The sequence below is a fragment of the Chamaea fasciata genome, unplaced genomic scaffold (genome assembly GCF_029207755.1).
Source record: "Chamaea fasciata isolate MVZ Bird 193981 ecotype frontalis unplaced genomic scaffold, bChaFas1.0.hap1 SCAF_10, whole genome shotgun sequence".
NCBI classification, from domain to species: Eukaryota; Metazoa; Chordata; class Aves; order Passeriformes; family Sylviidae; genus Chamaea; species Chamaea fasciata.
In genome coordinates this window covers 32,735,696-32,751,330 of record NW_027094095.1, presented here as the reverse complement: position 1 = coordinate 32,751,330, position 15,635 = coordinate 32,735,696, and the positions used below count along the sequence as shown (strand labels likewise).

General features: G+C 41.5%; 1 protein-coding gene and 1 non-coding gene across 3 annotated transcripts; both read right to left on the bottom strand.

The window, feature by feature from the left end:
- Nucleotides 1–2,231: 2,231 nt before the first annotated feature.
- RABGGTB (Rab geranylgeranyltransferase subunit beta) lies at nucleotides 2,232–14,575 on the bottom strand. Of its 2 annotated transcripts, XM_066193053.1 has the most exons (9): nucleotides 14,540–14,575; nucleotides 13,952–14,059; nucleotides 12,946–13,143; nucleotides 10,866–10,971; nucleotides 9,370–9,422; nucleotides 9,146–9,256; nucleotides 6,039–6,164; nucleotides 5,113–5,262; nucleotides 2,232–3,229 (listed from the first exon to the last, which is right to left on the bottom strand). In XM_066193053.1, exons 1-9 carry the CDS (start codon nucleotides 14,540–14,542, stop codon nucleotides 3,089–3,091), a joined length of 996 nt encoding a protein of 331 aa, XP_066049150.1. In that variant the 5' UTR covers nucleotides 14,543–14,575; the 3' UTR covers nucleotides 2,232–3,088. The 2 variants fall into 2 exon arrangements, with proteins under 2 accessions (XP_066049150.1, XP_066049151.1); XM_066193054.1 differs by lacking the exon at nucleotides 14,540–14,575 and having other exon boundaries at nucleotides 12,946–13,166; nucleotides 13,952–14,015.
- Nucleotides 13,709–13,791, bottom strand: LOC136294976 (small nucleolar RNA SNORD45). Its single transcript, XR_010722562.1, has one exon. It is a non-coding gene; the product is annotated as a small nucleolar RNA SNORD45 (small nucleolar RNA).
- Nucleotides 14,576–15,635: the final 1,060 nt, after the last annotated feature.

Below are 15,635 nucleotides of genomic sequence, written 5' to 3'. Positions count from 1 at the left end.
GGAAGGCGCCCCCGCCCCGCCCCCGAGGCCCCGCCCCCGCCCCGCCCCGCCCCCGAGGCCCCGCCCCTGGCCCGGCCCGGCCCGCGCCTGAGGCCCGCCGCAGCGGGCGGTGCCGAGCAGGGCCTCGGGCGCGGGATCGCTGACCGAGAGCAGCGGGCGGTGCCGAGCAGGGCCTCGGGCGCGGGATCGCTGACCGAGAGCAGCGGGCGGTGCCGAGCAGGGCCTCGGGCGCGGGATCGCTGACCGAGAGCAGCGGGCGGTGCCGAGCAGGGCCTCGGGCGCGGGATCGCTGACCGAGAGCAGCGGGCGGTGCCGAGCAGGGCCTCGGGCGCGGGATCGCTGACCGAGAGCAGCGGGCGGTGCCGAGCAGGGCCTCGGGCGCGGGATCGCTGACCGAGAGCAGCGGGCGGGCGGGCGGGCGGCGGGCACGGGTGAGCCGGCCCGTAGGAGCGTGAGGCGCGGTGGGGCGGGGCCCAGCGGAGCAGCAGGACCGGGAGTGCTCTGAGCTTGTGCAGCTCCACCCCGAGCGCACACAGGCTTCGCCTGACCACGACGTGACCGTAACGTGCAAGACTAGCGTATGCAGAAAAAACAACACTGCATCTAGAAAGATGCCGCCGGACTAGGCCGGACACAGGCGGGAATTGCCGTGCCCAGTACATGTTCGCCTTGCGGAATGAATCCCACACCTGCTCTCAGCACCAAGACGTGACTGAACACCCCTCACCACTGCACTGATTTAAGCACCTCGGCCGTCCCACTCGACAGTCTCTCCACCTTACCCCCTCAGACCACTGGTCCTTCAACTTCGCTTTCAGAGGGTTGCGTGTAACAATCAATCCTTAAGAAGGGCAATGCCAATTTAACTGGGATGCTGCTGCCATCAGCAGGTAGGTGCCTCTTTCAGCATTTGCAAAAACACAAGGCTGGGGATCGTGGCAGCCAACACTGACCTCTTCCACAAAAATACTGTCCTCAGTAGTGGACAACACTCCCCTCACCTGTGGCACAGCATCTCCCGTGGCACCCAAAAAACCCACAGGAGACAAGATGTGCACTACGCCCATAAGCATTAACTTGCTCCGCAAGGCATGCTATGCCATTCCTCTCACCTCCCTCAGCATAATTCAAACGCTCAGCTATTTCTGAACAAAGTTACCACTGCAAGGGACCCAAATCACTCTTGTTATTCTGAAGGAGGGTTTGTGCAGAAGTTTGAGGCCATACTGTGGGTTTGATTTTCGTCTTTGAAAATTCTGCATGAGATGCAGTGAATGGAGTTTGGGTACATGTTTTGGAACAATGAAAAATGCCTTTCTCGACCTGGAATTTGGAATCAGGAGATGCCAGCAAGGCTGCACCAGGTAGAGCATAGCCTGTTGGATTCAAGATCTGTCAGATTTCTGATAATTTAGGGGTCAGCGTTTTGGCAGGAGAAAGTTGATTCAAGATCTGTAGCTGTGGTGCAACAGTGATTTGGGATTTCAGAGTCGCCAAAAGCAGGAAGACTACGCTTTTCAGGATGGTGGTGGGAGGTGTGAGGAGGGATATGAAACCTGGGAGAAGGAATAGAACTTTTTAAGGCTAGTTCTTGGTCCTTTGAGGTGTTAGGAAATATATAGCTTTGTAGCCCTCTCCCGCTTGAGGCATTATTTTCCTGCAAAACTACAAAAAACATATAATGACACACCCTTAAGAGGAGAAAAAGCAACTGTTCACTTGACTGCCATGACTAAGGCACTCTCTCCAGCCAAACTGGACTTTGGGCTGTTTTGCTGTACTCAAGATAAAGCCTTTACTTCTGAAGTGCTAAAAGGTACTTTTGTTACTGTGACTGAGGTTGGTTCAAAAGCTGTTCATGGCTAGAGCAGTCTTCACTATTATCAAATTAATTCCCAATACACTAGCCTAAACCAGTATTTCCTATTCAATGATTTTGGGTTTTTATTTTAAATGACTACACATCAATATATAGTTCTGCTAGTATGAAAATTGTGCAGGCCAAATCTTGGGTGGCTATCTCTGCTGAGTGAAGTACAGGTGAAACAACTTTAGGCCTTACTTATGCATAAGTACAGAGATTATCAAAGACTTCCTCCCCTTCATAATTACCTCACTGTATATTGCAAATGGAATATCATTGAGTCTCAGCTAGGATGTGTGGAATGTAAATTGAGGCAATTTTAGCACTTCTATGAAGACAAATAGGATTTCACCCTTCAGAGAACAAATACTGTCCACAGCTAGTTTTATTTTCAATTACACCATAATCAAGTGTTGACAATTAGTATCTTAAAGGCTACAAAAGCAGGATTTCAACCCAGCAACAAATTTAGAATCAACTCTATGTTTAATTACAAGTCACTGTCTGACAAGAGACCTTCTCTAGAATGTTTAATGTTAGCAAGTTTCACTATACATACTCAAGGTATGCTGCATTTCAAGTATCAGTGGAATTTTGTCTAAGGGACTCATCAATAAATGAAGACATTTATATGTTTGTAAGTACCATAATTACGGTTTTACTGGCATGAATTACTGTGAGAAGAAGCAGCTGTTTCTCAGTGTAGAAAAGTGATGGCAAATGTGATCAGGAAGAATTAAATACATAAGTGTGTGGTATTAAGTGCATGGCTTAGGTAGGATTTTATTGGGAGTTTTTTGGGGGTTTTTTTGGTTTGGTTTGGTTTTCTTAAAGTGCTTTGCATGATCCACCAGCAAAAGAGGCCTGTATGAAGGCCAGTACTAACATGGTTGATATTACAAGAATAGAAAAGGTAAGCATTCACATAGTCAAGCTTTGATTTGAATATTAAAAAAAAAAAAGAAAAGCCAAGGCCCGTACATTTAGACACAGAACTGAAATGTTTCTACACATCTTAGAATACAACCAAAGAACGTGTTACACTCAGATTATGAGAACCAGCCTGTTCTGACACACTTTATAAAGTGACAAAGTCCACAGCAAAGCTATTGCTTTACTTCCATAATGTAAACACATCTGAAAGAAGAATATGCTGACAGTTTCACAGATGAGATAAGTAAAACCAAAGCAATTGGTCATATAAACCTTTTGTCCCTCCAAGGCTTAGCTTACAAGCTCAGGCTGTACGTTTATTCTTCGAAGGACATCTTCTGGCATACAAAAGACAGGATTGACAGCCTTAATTTGTTCTTCTCCTAGTAAAGACAGTCCAGCAATACCAAATAAGGTGTGGAATGGATCCACCTGGGAGGAAAAAGAAAGCGTGTGTCTGTTTACAAAAGTCAAACAGTTTTTCACATGTATGGAATGAAATTTTTGTTTGCCAGCAAGAGAACTGAAAATCTCCATAGCTGGGGAAAACAGTGCAACTGAATAATCTTTCATTTGTGCTAACATGTGTTGACAGGCAAGACAATTTCCAGAGCAGGCATTTACAGTACTATGATTTACCAGGGAATGCTTGCCAATTATCTGCTGCTAAGACAATTTTCAACTCTTAAGTTAGACAGAAAGCACTCACATTTGTCTATTAGCATGCAATATCACAGGGTGGTAGAAGCAAAGGTAGTTAACATTTTAAAAGTAAACTAGATCATCTACATGTACCACTTTGATAAATTCCCCATTTGTTCTTCAGAAACATCATAATGCTCTTTAATGGTCTCCAAATACTGAGCTGTGCTGTAAAGCCTTGAGAGGGAAGCAGCAACCTATTTTGCTAGAAAACTTCTCAGAACTAAAAATAACCCCCCCCCCAACCCTATACTCCTAAAACCACACAACCACCACCTCCTCTCACCCCCAAAACAAACAAATGAAAAAACAACCCAAAAGCAGAATTCACCAAAAAGACAAGATCTGTTAGGAATGAGTTTCTGCAGGAACAAAGCAAAAACCTGGGCATCAACATTTCTACAGGAATGGAAATTTCTGCACTTCAGCAATCGAAGACAGATAAAAATTACATGAAATTATTGTTAATATAATGTAGAAAAATTCTTCCAAAGGTGCTGTCCTTAGATATAGAGAAAAGGTTCTGCAGAGCTGCTCTTCCAAGAAGACATAAATATTTCAGTACTCAAAGCTAGAAAACATTTAGAGTTCAAGTTCAGGGCTTTTCTTGGAGAATTCTGAAAAGGGAAAAGGTCTTCCTGTAAGCTCCTTCGAAATACAAAACTCTTCCTATTTTAAGAACACAAGAACACTTTCCAAATGACAGATCGAAGTTAACAGATTTTTTTCCCCAACTGGGAATAAAGTAGCTGGTTGCAAAGAAATAAAAAGTTACTTTACTTTTTAGTGCATTTATGGTGCAATTAAAATGGCTAATACCTCACCAGACCATTAACAGATAAGCCAAGTGTTCAATAGGAGCTGCAATGAATTCTCATAAGACTTTTTACTTTATCTGTCCAGCACTCTTGAAAGATACAAACTTTATTTGTCATTTCACTGGGACAATATCAATTACTTCCACTTGAAACCAGAGAGAACAGACTGGCTAAATCATAACAGCTCTCTCAACAAGCAAAAAATGCATACCACCAGCCTCTCAACAATGTTATCACGAAAGCTTCTTCCTCCCTCAGCTAGACGAACACCAGCTACAAGATTCATTCAGTGGCTGGGCTAGCAAAGAATGAAAGTTCGTGTATAGGGATTCTTAATAATTCATCATTATTTATTCAGATCAGATGACACCACCAAGAGAGCTGAGGACTACTTAACCGACACCAGACTTCAGCTTGCAAGTCATTTCACAAAACAGTAATAAACCCAAAAACCCCACACACCCACCAGAAAACCCATCACCAAATAGTGTTTTTACACAGATCTTCCAAACGGTCTTGTGAGAAATGGTTTGTGTTGGATGTGTTATGGGAACCAAACCAGATTTTGTAAGGAATGGTGACTGACTTCACTGGGGGATACAAGCGCATTATAAAGAATGCTCCCCAAGTACACCTTCAATGGCAATTCTGCCCTCTTCTTCCTTCAGAGTAAACTGCAGCCTCTGGAAAACTCAAAATCCACCTGGACCATGAGCTGAGTTGCACTCAAGCAATGGTGGAAATTTCCAGTTGAAATTTTCATGCATTTTTTATTTAGAAAAAATATTTACTTACCATATCTCCTGGTCTATCAGCAAATCCTCCAGTCTCCTCATCCTGGCAAGCCAAAATAAAGCAGCGCAGTTTCTCTCTGTCAATCCACTGTATCCTACCAATCATCTTCAAAGAAGCAAGCACCCACCACGAATAACATACATCAGGTAACTGGCAAGCAGAGAAGCAGATTAGTATTTGATTTGGTTTTAAACACAATGTTGCAAATCTAACGGTTAATTTTGCACATTACCAGGTGTGCGGCCATAATACTCTTGCAGAGACACAACACTTGAGACTGTCTTTGGAGTAAAAGAGTTTCTCAACAGAAACTCTTTTCAGCAGACTACTGTTTTCAGGAAGGGAAAATATCTTTTTCAAACTTCTTCCCTTCTTCAATAAACAAGACCACAAGAATGTGATTTTTAAAGACTTCACATTCTGTGAGAGAAGCTGAAAAACCACAGCACTTTTTTCAAGAGGAAATACAAAGAAGTTCATACAAACTATTTGTATTTTGGGGGCAAGGGGGGAAGCGGGGGAATCTGTTGGTTGATTATCTATTTGCCAGAGATTATTCTAGGTTACACAAACTTCTAGTGTGATGTGGAACACTACGACACTCAGGATTTATATCCAGTAAAACTGTAATTTTTATTCAAATCCTATAGAAAAGACCATTCCCAAAGTCACAAAATACTAAAGACCCAGTTTAACAGGATAACAGTTTAAGTGGTCAGCAAGACATCCTTCAGTATGTGTACTTTTCTATACTGAGAACTGCATGACAAGTGTTAGTAACAAAAGAAAGAATCAGGATGAAGGCCTGACTTCTTTGAAAATTTTACTAAATGTTTATAGAAGTCATGACATTTTGCAGAAGTAGTTCAGCTTCAAAAACACAATCTCTATTGAGGTTTGAACAAAGAAAAGAAGCCACACAATACCTTCTCTGGTCGTCCATTGAGACCTCCAGAAGGTAACTGACGTTCACAAAGCCACCAACCCAGCAAGTCAACATTTACTTGATGCAACTGGTCTGTTATAGCCAGAAATCCTGTGCAACAATAGATCTAAAATTACAGACATAAATCTTTTGTGTATTAAAAAACTAAGTATAGTTGAGCAGACTAAATGCAGGAAGATCTCAAAGCAGCGATACTGTCATGTAAACCATGCAAAATAAGCTTGCACACATTCCAACTTTTAGTTTCAACGACTCTTCCCTGAGAAAAGTATGTTATTGTTACAGCCGCTTTTGTAAAAAATACTAGTATCACAATTTAATTACACAGCAGTAGTATTTTACTAATAAAAGACACTGATGCAAGGTTTAGAAAATGATCCTAGGAGTTCTGAGAGAGCCATGTAATTTTATTTTAAAAACACAGACTCTCAAGCCAGAGTGGTCAAACTGACTTCTGCAGGCAAAATTTTTATCAAAATTCTGCATCCAGTCTATGGTTTATTCCTGTACCTGCCTTTTACCCTAACGCTTGCAGAGAGTAAACGAAAGACCAAATGAATTCCCTAGCAGAAACAGGCAAATCTGGATCATTTACTATCTTGGCAATTCCCTGGATGTTCGGTCATGTCGCACTTACTTTCAAAGTGCCATGTACTGTATCTGCCTTGATTAATCCCTTTTTAATAATTATGTTTCAAATTAATAACATTTTTCCTGGGAGGCGACATTTACGGTCCAACAACATACTTTAGTCACATTTCATGTGGTCACTAAGAAAGCAGCGAAGCACAAAAAGCCAAGAATCATAAAATCATTAAGGCTGGAAAAGATGTCTAAAATCAAGTTCAACCTTTAACTTAATGCCACCAAATAACACTAAACCGTATCGTGAAGTGCCACATCTGCTCATTTTTTGAACACTTCCAGGGATGGAGACTCCACCACTTTCCTAGGGAGCCTGTTCCAACGCTTAACCCCTCCTTTGGTGAAGAAATTCTTCTGAATATCCAACCTGACTTCCCTGCAGTGCAACTTGAGGCCATTTTCCCTTGTCCTGTTACTAACTGACTGGGAGAAGAGGCCTTGCCACAACCTCCTTTCAGGTAGTTATAGAACAGTAAAGTCACTCCTGAACCTTCTTTGCTCAGGACTAAACACTCCAGTAGCCTCAGCTGCTCCTCACAGGCCTTCCCAGCTCCATGACCCTTCTCCAGACATGTTCCAGCACCATCATGTCCTTTTGGAAGTGACGGGCCCAAAACTGCCCTCAGGACCGGAGGTGTCCCAGCACAGGGGACAGCAGTGGCGCTGCTCCAGTGATCACACTGGGACTGGTACAGCCCAGATGGCAACAGCCTTCCTGCCCACCTGCGCACACCTGGGCTGATGTTCGCCTCCTGTCCACCAGCACCCCCGGGTCCTTTCCTGCTGGGCAGCTTTCCAGCCACTCTTCCCAAACCTGGAGCATTCCACAGGGTTGTTGTGACACAAGTGCAGGACCCGGCACTTGGCCTTGCTGGACATCACACAGTTAGTTGGCCTTGGCCCATGGATCCCGCCTGTCCAGACCCCTTTGCCCTCACATGAATCAAAGCTCCCACACAAACTGGTCCTCCCTGTGACCTTGCAGAGGATGCACTCGATTCCTTTGTGCAGACCACTGATGAGGATATCAAACAGGTCTGGCACCAAACCTGAGCCCTGGAGAATCCCGTTTGTGACCCTTCGCCACCTGGATTTAACATCATTCCCCACTACTCTCTGGGTCTGGCCACACAGCGTATTTTTCTCACCCAGCCAAGGCCGCACCTGTCCAAGCCATGGGCCGCAGCTTCTCCAGCAGAATGCTGTGGGAAAGCATGTCAAAAGCTTTCCTCACGTCTGGGTAGACATATCCACTGCCTTTCTCTCATCTGCTAGGCAGGTCACTCGGTCATAAAAGGAGATCAGTTTTGGCAACATTCCCAGAAAATGACTGAATTTCCATGGAGGTGAAAGAGAGAGATTTTTAAGGAGTATGTGAATAAGCGCAACAGATCTAATCCTCACAGGAAATGCCAGCTGCAAACGGAGTGGGTTCAGCTGTTGAACTGACATCCTTGAACACTAGAACATAGTCTAGCCTTTCAGATTATATGGGCAATGCTACTGTACATAAAACTATAAAGTAAATACATGTAACAGATTTAACTTTTTTTCCTGATTTTAAACAAAGAAGGGGCAGGAAACCCAACACTTGTAAACAAAATGCCTCCAGTACTCCAGTATTTTCATGCAATGAGGTGAATCCTGGCTATGGCGTTACGCACCATAATTATGCAAAATAAATGGGTAACTGCAACAGTATTAAAAGCTGATTTTTTTCAACATTCAGGTTAAGTGCACTAAACTCTTCCATGAAAAGAAATTAAAATATGAAAGGTAAATTTAAATTTCAAATTATTTAAATTATGTAAATTTCCTGTTGAAAGAAGTTATTTAGATTGTCTTCCTCAGGAGATTCCTTAATTTGTTCAAATTATCCCACTTTTTTCTTCTCAAATTGATTTTATTTTACTGAGCTTTCTTCAGAATTCACTGTCACCAATAAGAGTGCGTAACACTAACAATTCTCGTGGATAAATATTCCCATTACGAAGTTTGGTATGTCATCTTAAAACTGACTTTCCTCAAAAAATTAAGTTATGCTTGACAGGATTCGTGTCTCATTTTTATTCGGGTTCATTGGCTGATAAATCTCAAACGTACTATATGATTGACCTTTATGTCTCATTATGATCTGTGTCAGAAACAGTTAAAAATCTTGTCCACTGTCTCCACTGATAGCCATTTCAAATTCTCTAAAAATCCTGATGCTAGCAATTTCAAAATCACTATGCGAAGACTGAAATGCAGTCCTAAAAGCTGTCCTGTTATGATCTTTTTTCTACCTAGACTAAACTCTCGAGTCTCGACTCGCCTTCTCAGATTAGATTACTTATCCGTTCATTTATTTTAACTAACATACCAGCACGTTGTAAAGAAACATTTACAGGCAGTACGGGATGCTTGCTAATTTAAAATATTTCCAAGTAAAGAGAAACTCACCTGTCCCGCATGTGATTCGGAACCTGGTCTACAACCAAATCCTCCATCAAAGTTCATACAGGACAAAACGAATTCCACTGCTTTCCCCACATCAATAGCATCCAGCTTTCCCTGCAAGTCAGAAAATAACTAATGCACTTGATATTCTATCAAGCTGATCTTCTGCAGAAACTTCAGCAGTACCAATCAATTCTCTACTTGTGCAAGTGATGGTTTAGACTTACCAGAAGTGCAAGAGTTGCTGCAGCACAGAAAGAGAACCTTGTATCTATTTCTCCTGTAATGTGGGGGGTAAGGAATGAAATAAGATTATTTTTTCAATAAACATACATTTAAATCACTACTGAAAATAAGGAAGAAAATGTAAAAATCCTAGGTTCCACATCAAAAAACAAAAATCGGCTAAAAAAATCCCCCCGTAAAATTTAATTTTCCAGCTTAGCAATTATTTCCCCAGAATTTAAGTAATCTGTATGTTTTACTATTCACAGAAGTCAACAACTCATTTAGGGCTGGACAGCTATATATCCAAATCAATTCAGCTAGTGGTAATTTACAAACAACTGTTTAATTTTAGAGTTTATCTGTAGTGCTCTACAGATAATTGTGGAGCAATGGAAATAATGCAAAAATGATGTGACAACTCTTGCTCTGTCTTAAGTCCAGCCAGAAGCAGAAGCCATTTCTTGTTTTAGGGGAAATCTAATTAAAGTTACAAGTTTCTTTTGCATATTTGTACCTGGAAGAAAAATCAAAGCCCCTGCACCTATAACAGAAAGAGTGCCTGTCAAGTCCAATATGACTCTTGTAGCACAAACTCCAGACAATTAATACTTGAAGTCACAATTTAAAATTGAACAGAGCTGCAAACATTCAGTTTCTTGGCTGAACTTTTGCAAGACTTTTCTTCTTAAGAAACTCATGAGCTGAAACACATAAACCAAACATCTTCTGCCCTGTCCTACATCAGGAATCACAGTCCTTCAGCTGAGCCTCCTGGAAATAATGTCAATCCATTGTGCAATCAATACACTTGTGACAATATTTCAACAAAAAGGACGCAGCAAACTATAAACCAATTTAGCACACAGAATATCATCTACCTTTACAGGTAGCATACATATACTGCTAAGATCTCAGTTGCTGAATTTTACTTGAACAAGAGTGATATGTAATAGATTTTCTTAAAATTTAGGTCTTCTATGGTGATAAATACTTTTAGAGTAACTAAATATTTATGGCACAGCTTAAAAACGACATGTTTGTTCATAAAGAATTTATATGCAGGAACAAAATCACTATTAACAGAAGTTCATGAGTATAAACTCAGTTTTTCTCACTCCCACATAGCAAAAAAACCTTTCACAGTTGACATAGATATAGATCATTACTAACTACCATCAAATAGCAAGTATAAAACATTCCTTATGAAACAGCGTATCTAGTACATCAAAGTACTGTTAAAGTTAAAAATGCCCAGAAGTTTTCTTCTTTAAGAACTGGACACTTTATTCTTAATAGAAGAGTGGAACTGAAGTTGCGAATATTTATTAAAGGAATGAAACATAATTCTGTCCTTCACAAACCCTTCTTTTTTATGACTCAGAAAATAAAAGTATTCATGTATAATACATATGCAAAAAGATCACTGAAGGAAACTTAAGTTTACGGACTTACACAAGTCAACCTAGACACTACATTTAAAAGATATAAAAATTACCCCATTCATCTCCAGCAAATGATCCATCTTCTTTCTGCAAGCTCTGTATATATTCAACAATTTTATTTACATCAACTATATGGAGACTATCATATAAGATAAGAATCTAGGGAGGAAAAAAAAAGACACAGTAACAATTAAAAAGAAGCAAAAATTTTAAAAATTTATTTCATAGCAAAAAAATATCATGGATTTATAAAAGACTTGGTTTAATTAACTGTGAATACTATTTGGTAAGGTTTATTAAAGTAAACTTTTTTTCCACTTTAGTAGTTGTGGTGTTGTGTTATTTAGGAGCTGGAGCCTAGATCCCAGTAAGCCTCTCCGGTGGAAAGGCCACTTGGGGAAACTCAGGCAAAGCAGTCAAGCTCAGACACCCACACACGCCATGTGGCTAGCACAGCTAGGAGAGGCAGAAGGCCTTGACACCAGATCAATTCCCGCAGGTTAGTCAAGAGGCCGGGTCATCTGCTTGTCCCCGCTTAAGTACGGGGTTCAGCAGCCAATGACCTTGAGAAAACAACAATACTCTTTCTGAGCCCCATCTGACTTCATGTTTTTCCTCATAACTTGCATAATCAGTAAAGAGAATAATTAAGAATTTATTATATATAACAAAATGAAAAAAAAAAAAAAACCCCAAACCCAACCAGTTCAAACTAAGCAATATTTTAATACCAATCCTGAAAAACACTGGACACTCTGACTTTAAACCTAGTGAGCTGGAGTCTTTCAAGTGTTAGATTAAATTTAAGTCTTATGGAAAATTCCAAAAAAAGAATGTACAACTCCAACAGGAAATACATAATTACAGCATGAACCCTAAATGCAAATCTGAACAAATTACTAATAACTGTGATCACAAGAACATATGACGTGACCCTTTAAACATCCCGGATACATAGACAGGACTAAACAGTGTTTGTTGACTAAGACCAAGCATCCTCATTAGGATGTGCTGGTTAAGTTTACCACAAAAACTTTACATCAGCATTTGTGAACACCTTTTGAGTTTGCACAGCCATAGCTCAATTTAGTTAACATGAAAATATCTCCTAGTAATATCAAGTCTATATTTAAGAACTAACATCTCTAATATGTAAGATATTAGAGATGTAAGATAACAACCTCAAACTGTACCCTCCCCTTATACTGAATGGGAATTTGTGAAAGGAGCTGGATTGCACAGTTTGGAAAAGTTCAGGCTGAAGTGACTTTAGTGTCCTGGTTCTCACAGTATTCAGAGTAATTCTAGTGCTAAAGTGGTAATAAAGATCAACCTTAGAGCATTCTGTCCTACCTAAGGGGTTCAAACTCAATACCTTAAATACCTTAAACTATGCTGCTTAAATGCAGCATAGTTTCTGCCTAGAAAAGAATGCCATATTATTTGTAATGCCATTAAAATACTTTACCCATAAGACAGAACGAGAGATGCACACCACAAGCAATCAAGCTAATTGTTCAGAAGTGTTTTAGCCTTTTCAGTACTTTTTCACACAATGGTTTGCATGAGCAGAACAAACCAAAACAAAAACAGAACAAAACAAAGGCACAAGCAGTAGTGGGAAAATAGTCTATAATGGAGATAGTCGCAGTGAAAAAATAAGACTGAGTGTTACTTCTTATCAGCATGCACCCAAATAAATAAATTAAGTGCTCAACAGACTAGTACGAAAAACCTCATATAAACATAAAAGATTTTACTCTTATTCTGGTCATATGTATCTGTCACCTCAGCAGAATTACACAAAGAATAATTTACAAAATGAAAAATTATCTATAAAATGCTCCAGTAAAACCTGTAGCTAAGGAGTATTTTAAGATAACTTATGAAATTGGCAACAATGCAGTACAGTAACCATTAATTGACCATTAAAAGTAAAACATTCCCAAATATGACATTGTTTAGAAAGTAATACAGCTAAATCCTACGATTTTGTCGATTAGGTATTTTTTTCCAATAAGATACTGAAATCGTTTTTGCCAGGGGCTTCCAACAGTAACTGGTTCATAAATCTGCATTCATCAAAATCTTAATCACAAACACTGTTTTCTAAAATTACCCTGCTACACTTACCTGGACAGCACTGAGGGTGTACAGAAGATGAGGATCATGACCTATGCTGGCACTTATTCCACCACATTCATGTTGACACGATTTGATGAATGACAGAATTTCTTCTTTGTTCATTCGATGCAGCTGCCCCATGAGATCCATTGCTGTCAGCCCCCAGTACACACCACTCATCCTCAAATACTCCGACATACAGTATTCCTAAACAGTGCATTATTTTAGGCCTTGATCAGATAAGCACACCATGAATATGGCAAAATGGAAATACATTAGTTAACTTTCACCAATAGGTTCTAGTTAGTCAACCATCTTCCATCCGTTTAGCAACTACACATCAGCCACTCACAGATATTCTGTACATCATGCACGTGTATACACACACTCATACATACTGGAAAATGCACATGTAGATACCAACACATACTACACTCCCTTCCTCCCTGTTTTTCTCTAGTTCAAAGCATTGAATTCTCTTACATTGATTACATCCCCTACACTACATAAACATTATTTTTTACATGCAGTACAATCGAAAGCAACAGTGCTTGGTGTGCTTTTGTGAACAGTTAAGGTAAGTACAACTTTTCTTCACATAAGCAGTTATTGACAATTTTCACCTGCTGGAAGGGGAAATCCCATTGTTGTGGACTATGTCTTACCACTTATGACTATAAAATTGATTAAAGTTGTCCCATCAAAAGAGTAACGTGCAAATGCAACTCTACTTGTGCATTCTAGTAGATGAAGATGCTAGTAGCTTGTTTCTCAGGTCTCAGGGTAATTACAGAGCTAAAATGATAATCTTCAAATTTATAGTCAGATAATACATGCCAAAACTCATCACAGACCTAGAGAAATTTAAAAAGGCATCTTTTTGTTATACTTTGGATTGCAGGGTAAAAAACCAATTAGCTTGTCAACATGCATCTAATCCTTAATTCTGAGCGAATAAATAAAGGTTATTACTGTTAGTAAAACCACAGCTGTACTGTAACAAACTGATACCTACATAATCATCTTTCTTTGTTCCATATGAAGCTATATAGTCCGCATGTTTTTCTGAAAGTAACGTGCTTGGAGCATCGGGTTTTATTATAACATCCTTTTGCGGTGTCCCCTGTAAAAAGCGCCGACAAGTCAGTTGCAATATCAGGTCAAAACGTTTTAGCAACTTGGTATAATACAGCCAACACCGGTGACTGCGATTCTGGAAAAAAAATCTCTCTAGCTATGCTGAGCCTAGGTCAGGTTGCGTATCTCACGCCATCACTGTTTAGCCCGGCTAAACCCTTCCCTGGGAAAAGCTGAGAACCGAACCTTGCAATAAAGCAGAAAAATGACACCAGCTCGCCAAGAATAACCCGAAGCGCCGGACGCAGGAGCCCCCCCCCCGGGCCCGGCCGTGCCGCCCCGCGGCCCCGCAGGCCCGGCCCGCGCGCTCCCGGGGCCGCTGTAGAGCCGGGGGCGAGCGCCGCCGCCGCCGCCCCCCGGGCGGACCCGGTGCGCCCGCGTTCCTCCAAGGGCGATACGGCCGCGCGCTAGAAAACAGCGCGGTCCCGCAGGCGAGACGAGCCGCAGCGCGCAGCCCGGCACCCACCATGTTCTCCGCTCGCACAGGAAGAGGCGAGGCGGAAGGCGCAGGCCGGCGGCGCCGCGCTGGGCCCGCCCGGCGGCGGCTGCGCGGAACCGAGCGGCGCTGCCCGCCGCGGGCCCCGTGCTCTGCGCTGCGCCCTTCGGGGCGCCGGGGGCGGCTGCGGCGTGCTGCCTGCCGCGGATCGTCTGTTCTGAAACAGGCGGTAAATTTAAGGTACGCTAACTCCAGCTGTGCACTTTCTTGAATCACAGCAAACGGGACAGAGTTTAGAAATAACTTTGGTTTCCTTCCTCAGTTCTGTGGGAAAGCAAATGCAAGAACTTAGTCACAAGTAAAATGGGCAAAGATGACTGTCTTTTTGCTCAAAACTGTCTCTCTTGCTTCCTAATTTAAACCGTCTTAGGTGATTATGTTCCTGATTACCAGCTCTTGATGCTGGCACATCCTCCCCCTGAACTATAGCAGGCAGGAGCATCAAACAGGAAATATTACATATAATGCTGGGTTGCAAAGGACAGTCAAAAATAAGGTCTGTTTCTTATACGTGTCAAATATTTACCAAAGATGTTGCAGTATGAGTCTTCCTGGAGGAAAGTCAGTAATTTATAGAGACTAAACACTTCCTTTAAAGAACTGACTTCCCAGGTAGCTTACCCAAGAGGTAAGGATGGCAGAGCTTATACCTGATGACAGTAATTGTACCATCCAGCACTAAATTCAGATGAGACATGAAAGGGACCAGACAGAGGCAAGAACATTTTGGAGGGACATTGGAAATAAATTAATAGAATTATTGAGGTTTGATCATGCCTCTTGTCATTATGGAGCACAACCCACCTACACCAAGTAGGCTTAGGTAGAGCAGGTTGAGTGACTCAACTACCTGTTGAATTTTGAGTGTCAGATAGAGACTCCACCACCTCTGCCAGCATATGACATCTGTCACAATAAAAGAATAAGTTGTCTTCCAGTGGAATCTCATGTATTTTAATTCGTTTCCATTGCCTCTTGTCCTGTCAGTGGGTACTACTGAGGCTGGCTCCCCCCTCTTAAGTGCATCCTATCTTTTATCTATATACATAGATAAAATTACCCAACC

Excerpts from the sequence above, each read along its gene's own strand:
- RABGGTB (XM_066193053.1), bottom strand. Across the intron at positions 13,144-13,951 it reads GAACAAAGAAAGATGATTAT|GAATACTGTATGTCGGAGTA; the intron begins GTAGGTATCAGT and ends TGCACTGTTTAG. Across the intron at positions 9,257-9,369 it reads CAGCAACTCTTGCACTTCTG|GGAAAGCTGGATGCTATTGA; the intron begins GTAAGTCTAAAC and ends TCTGACTTGCAG.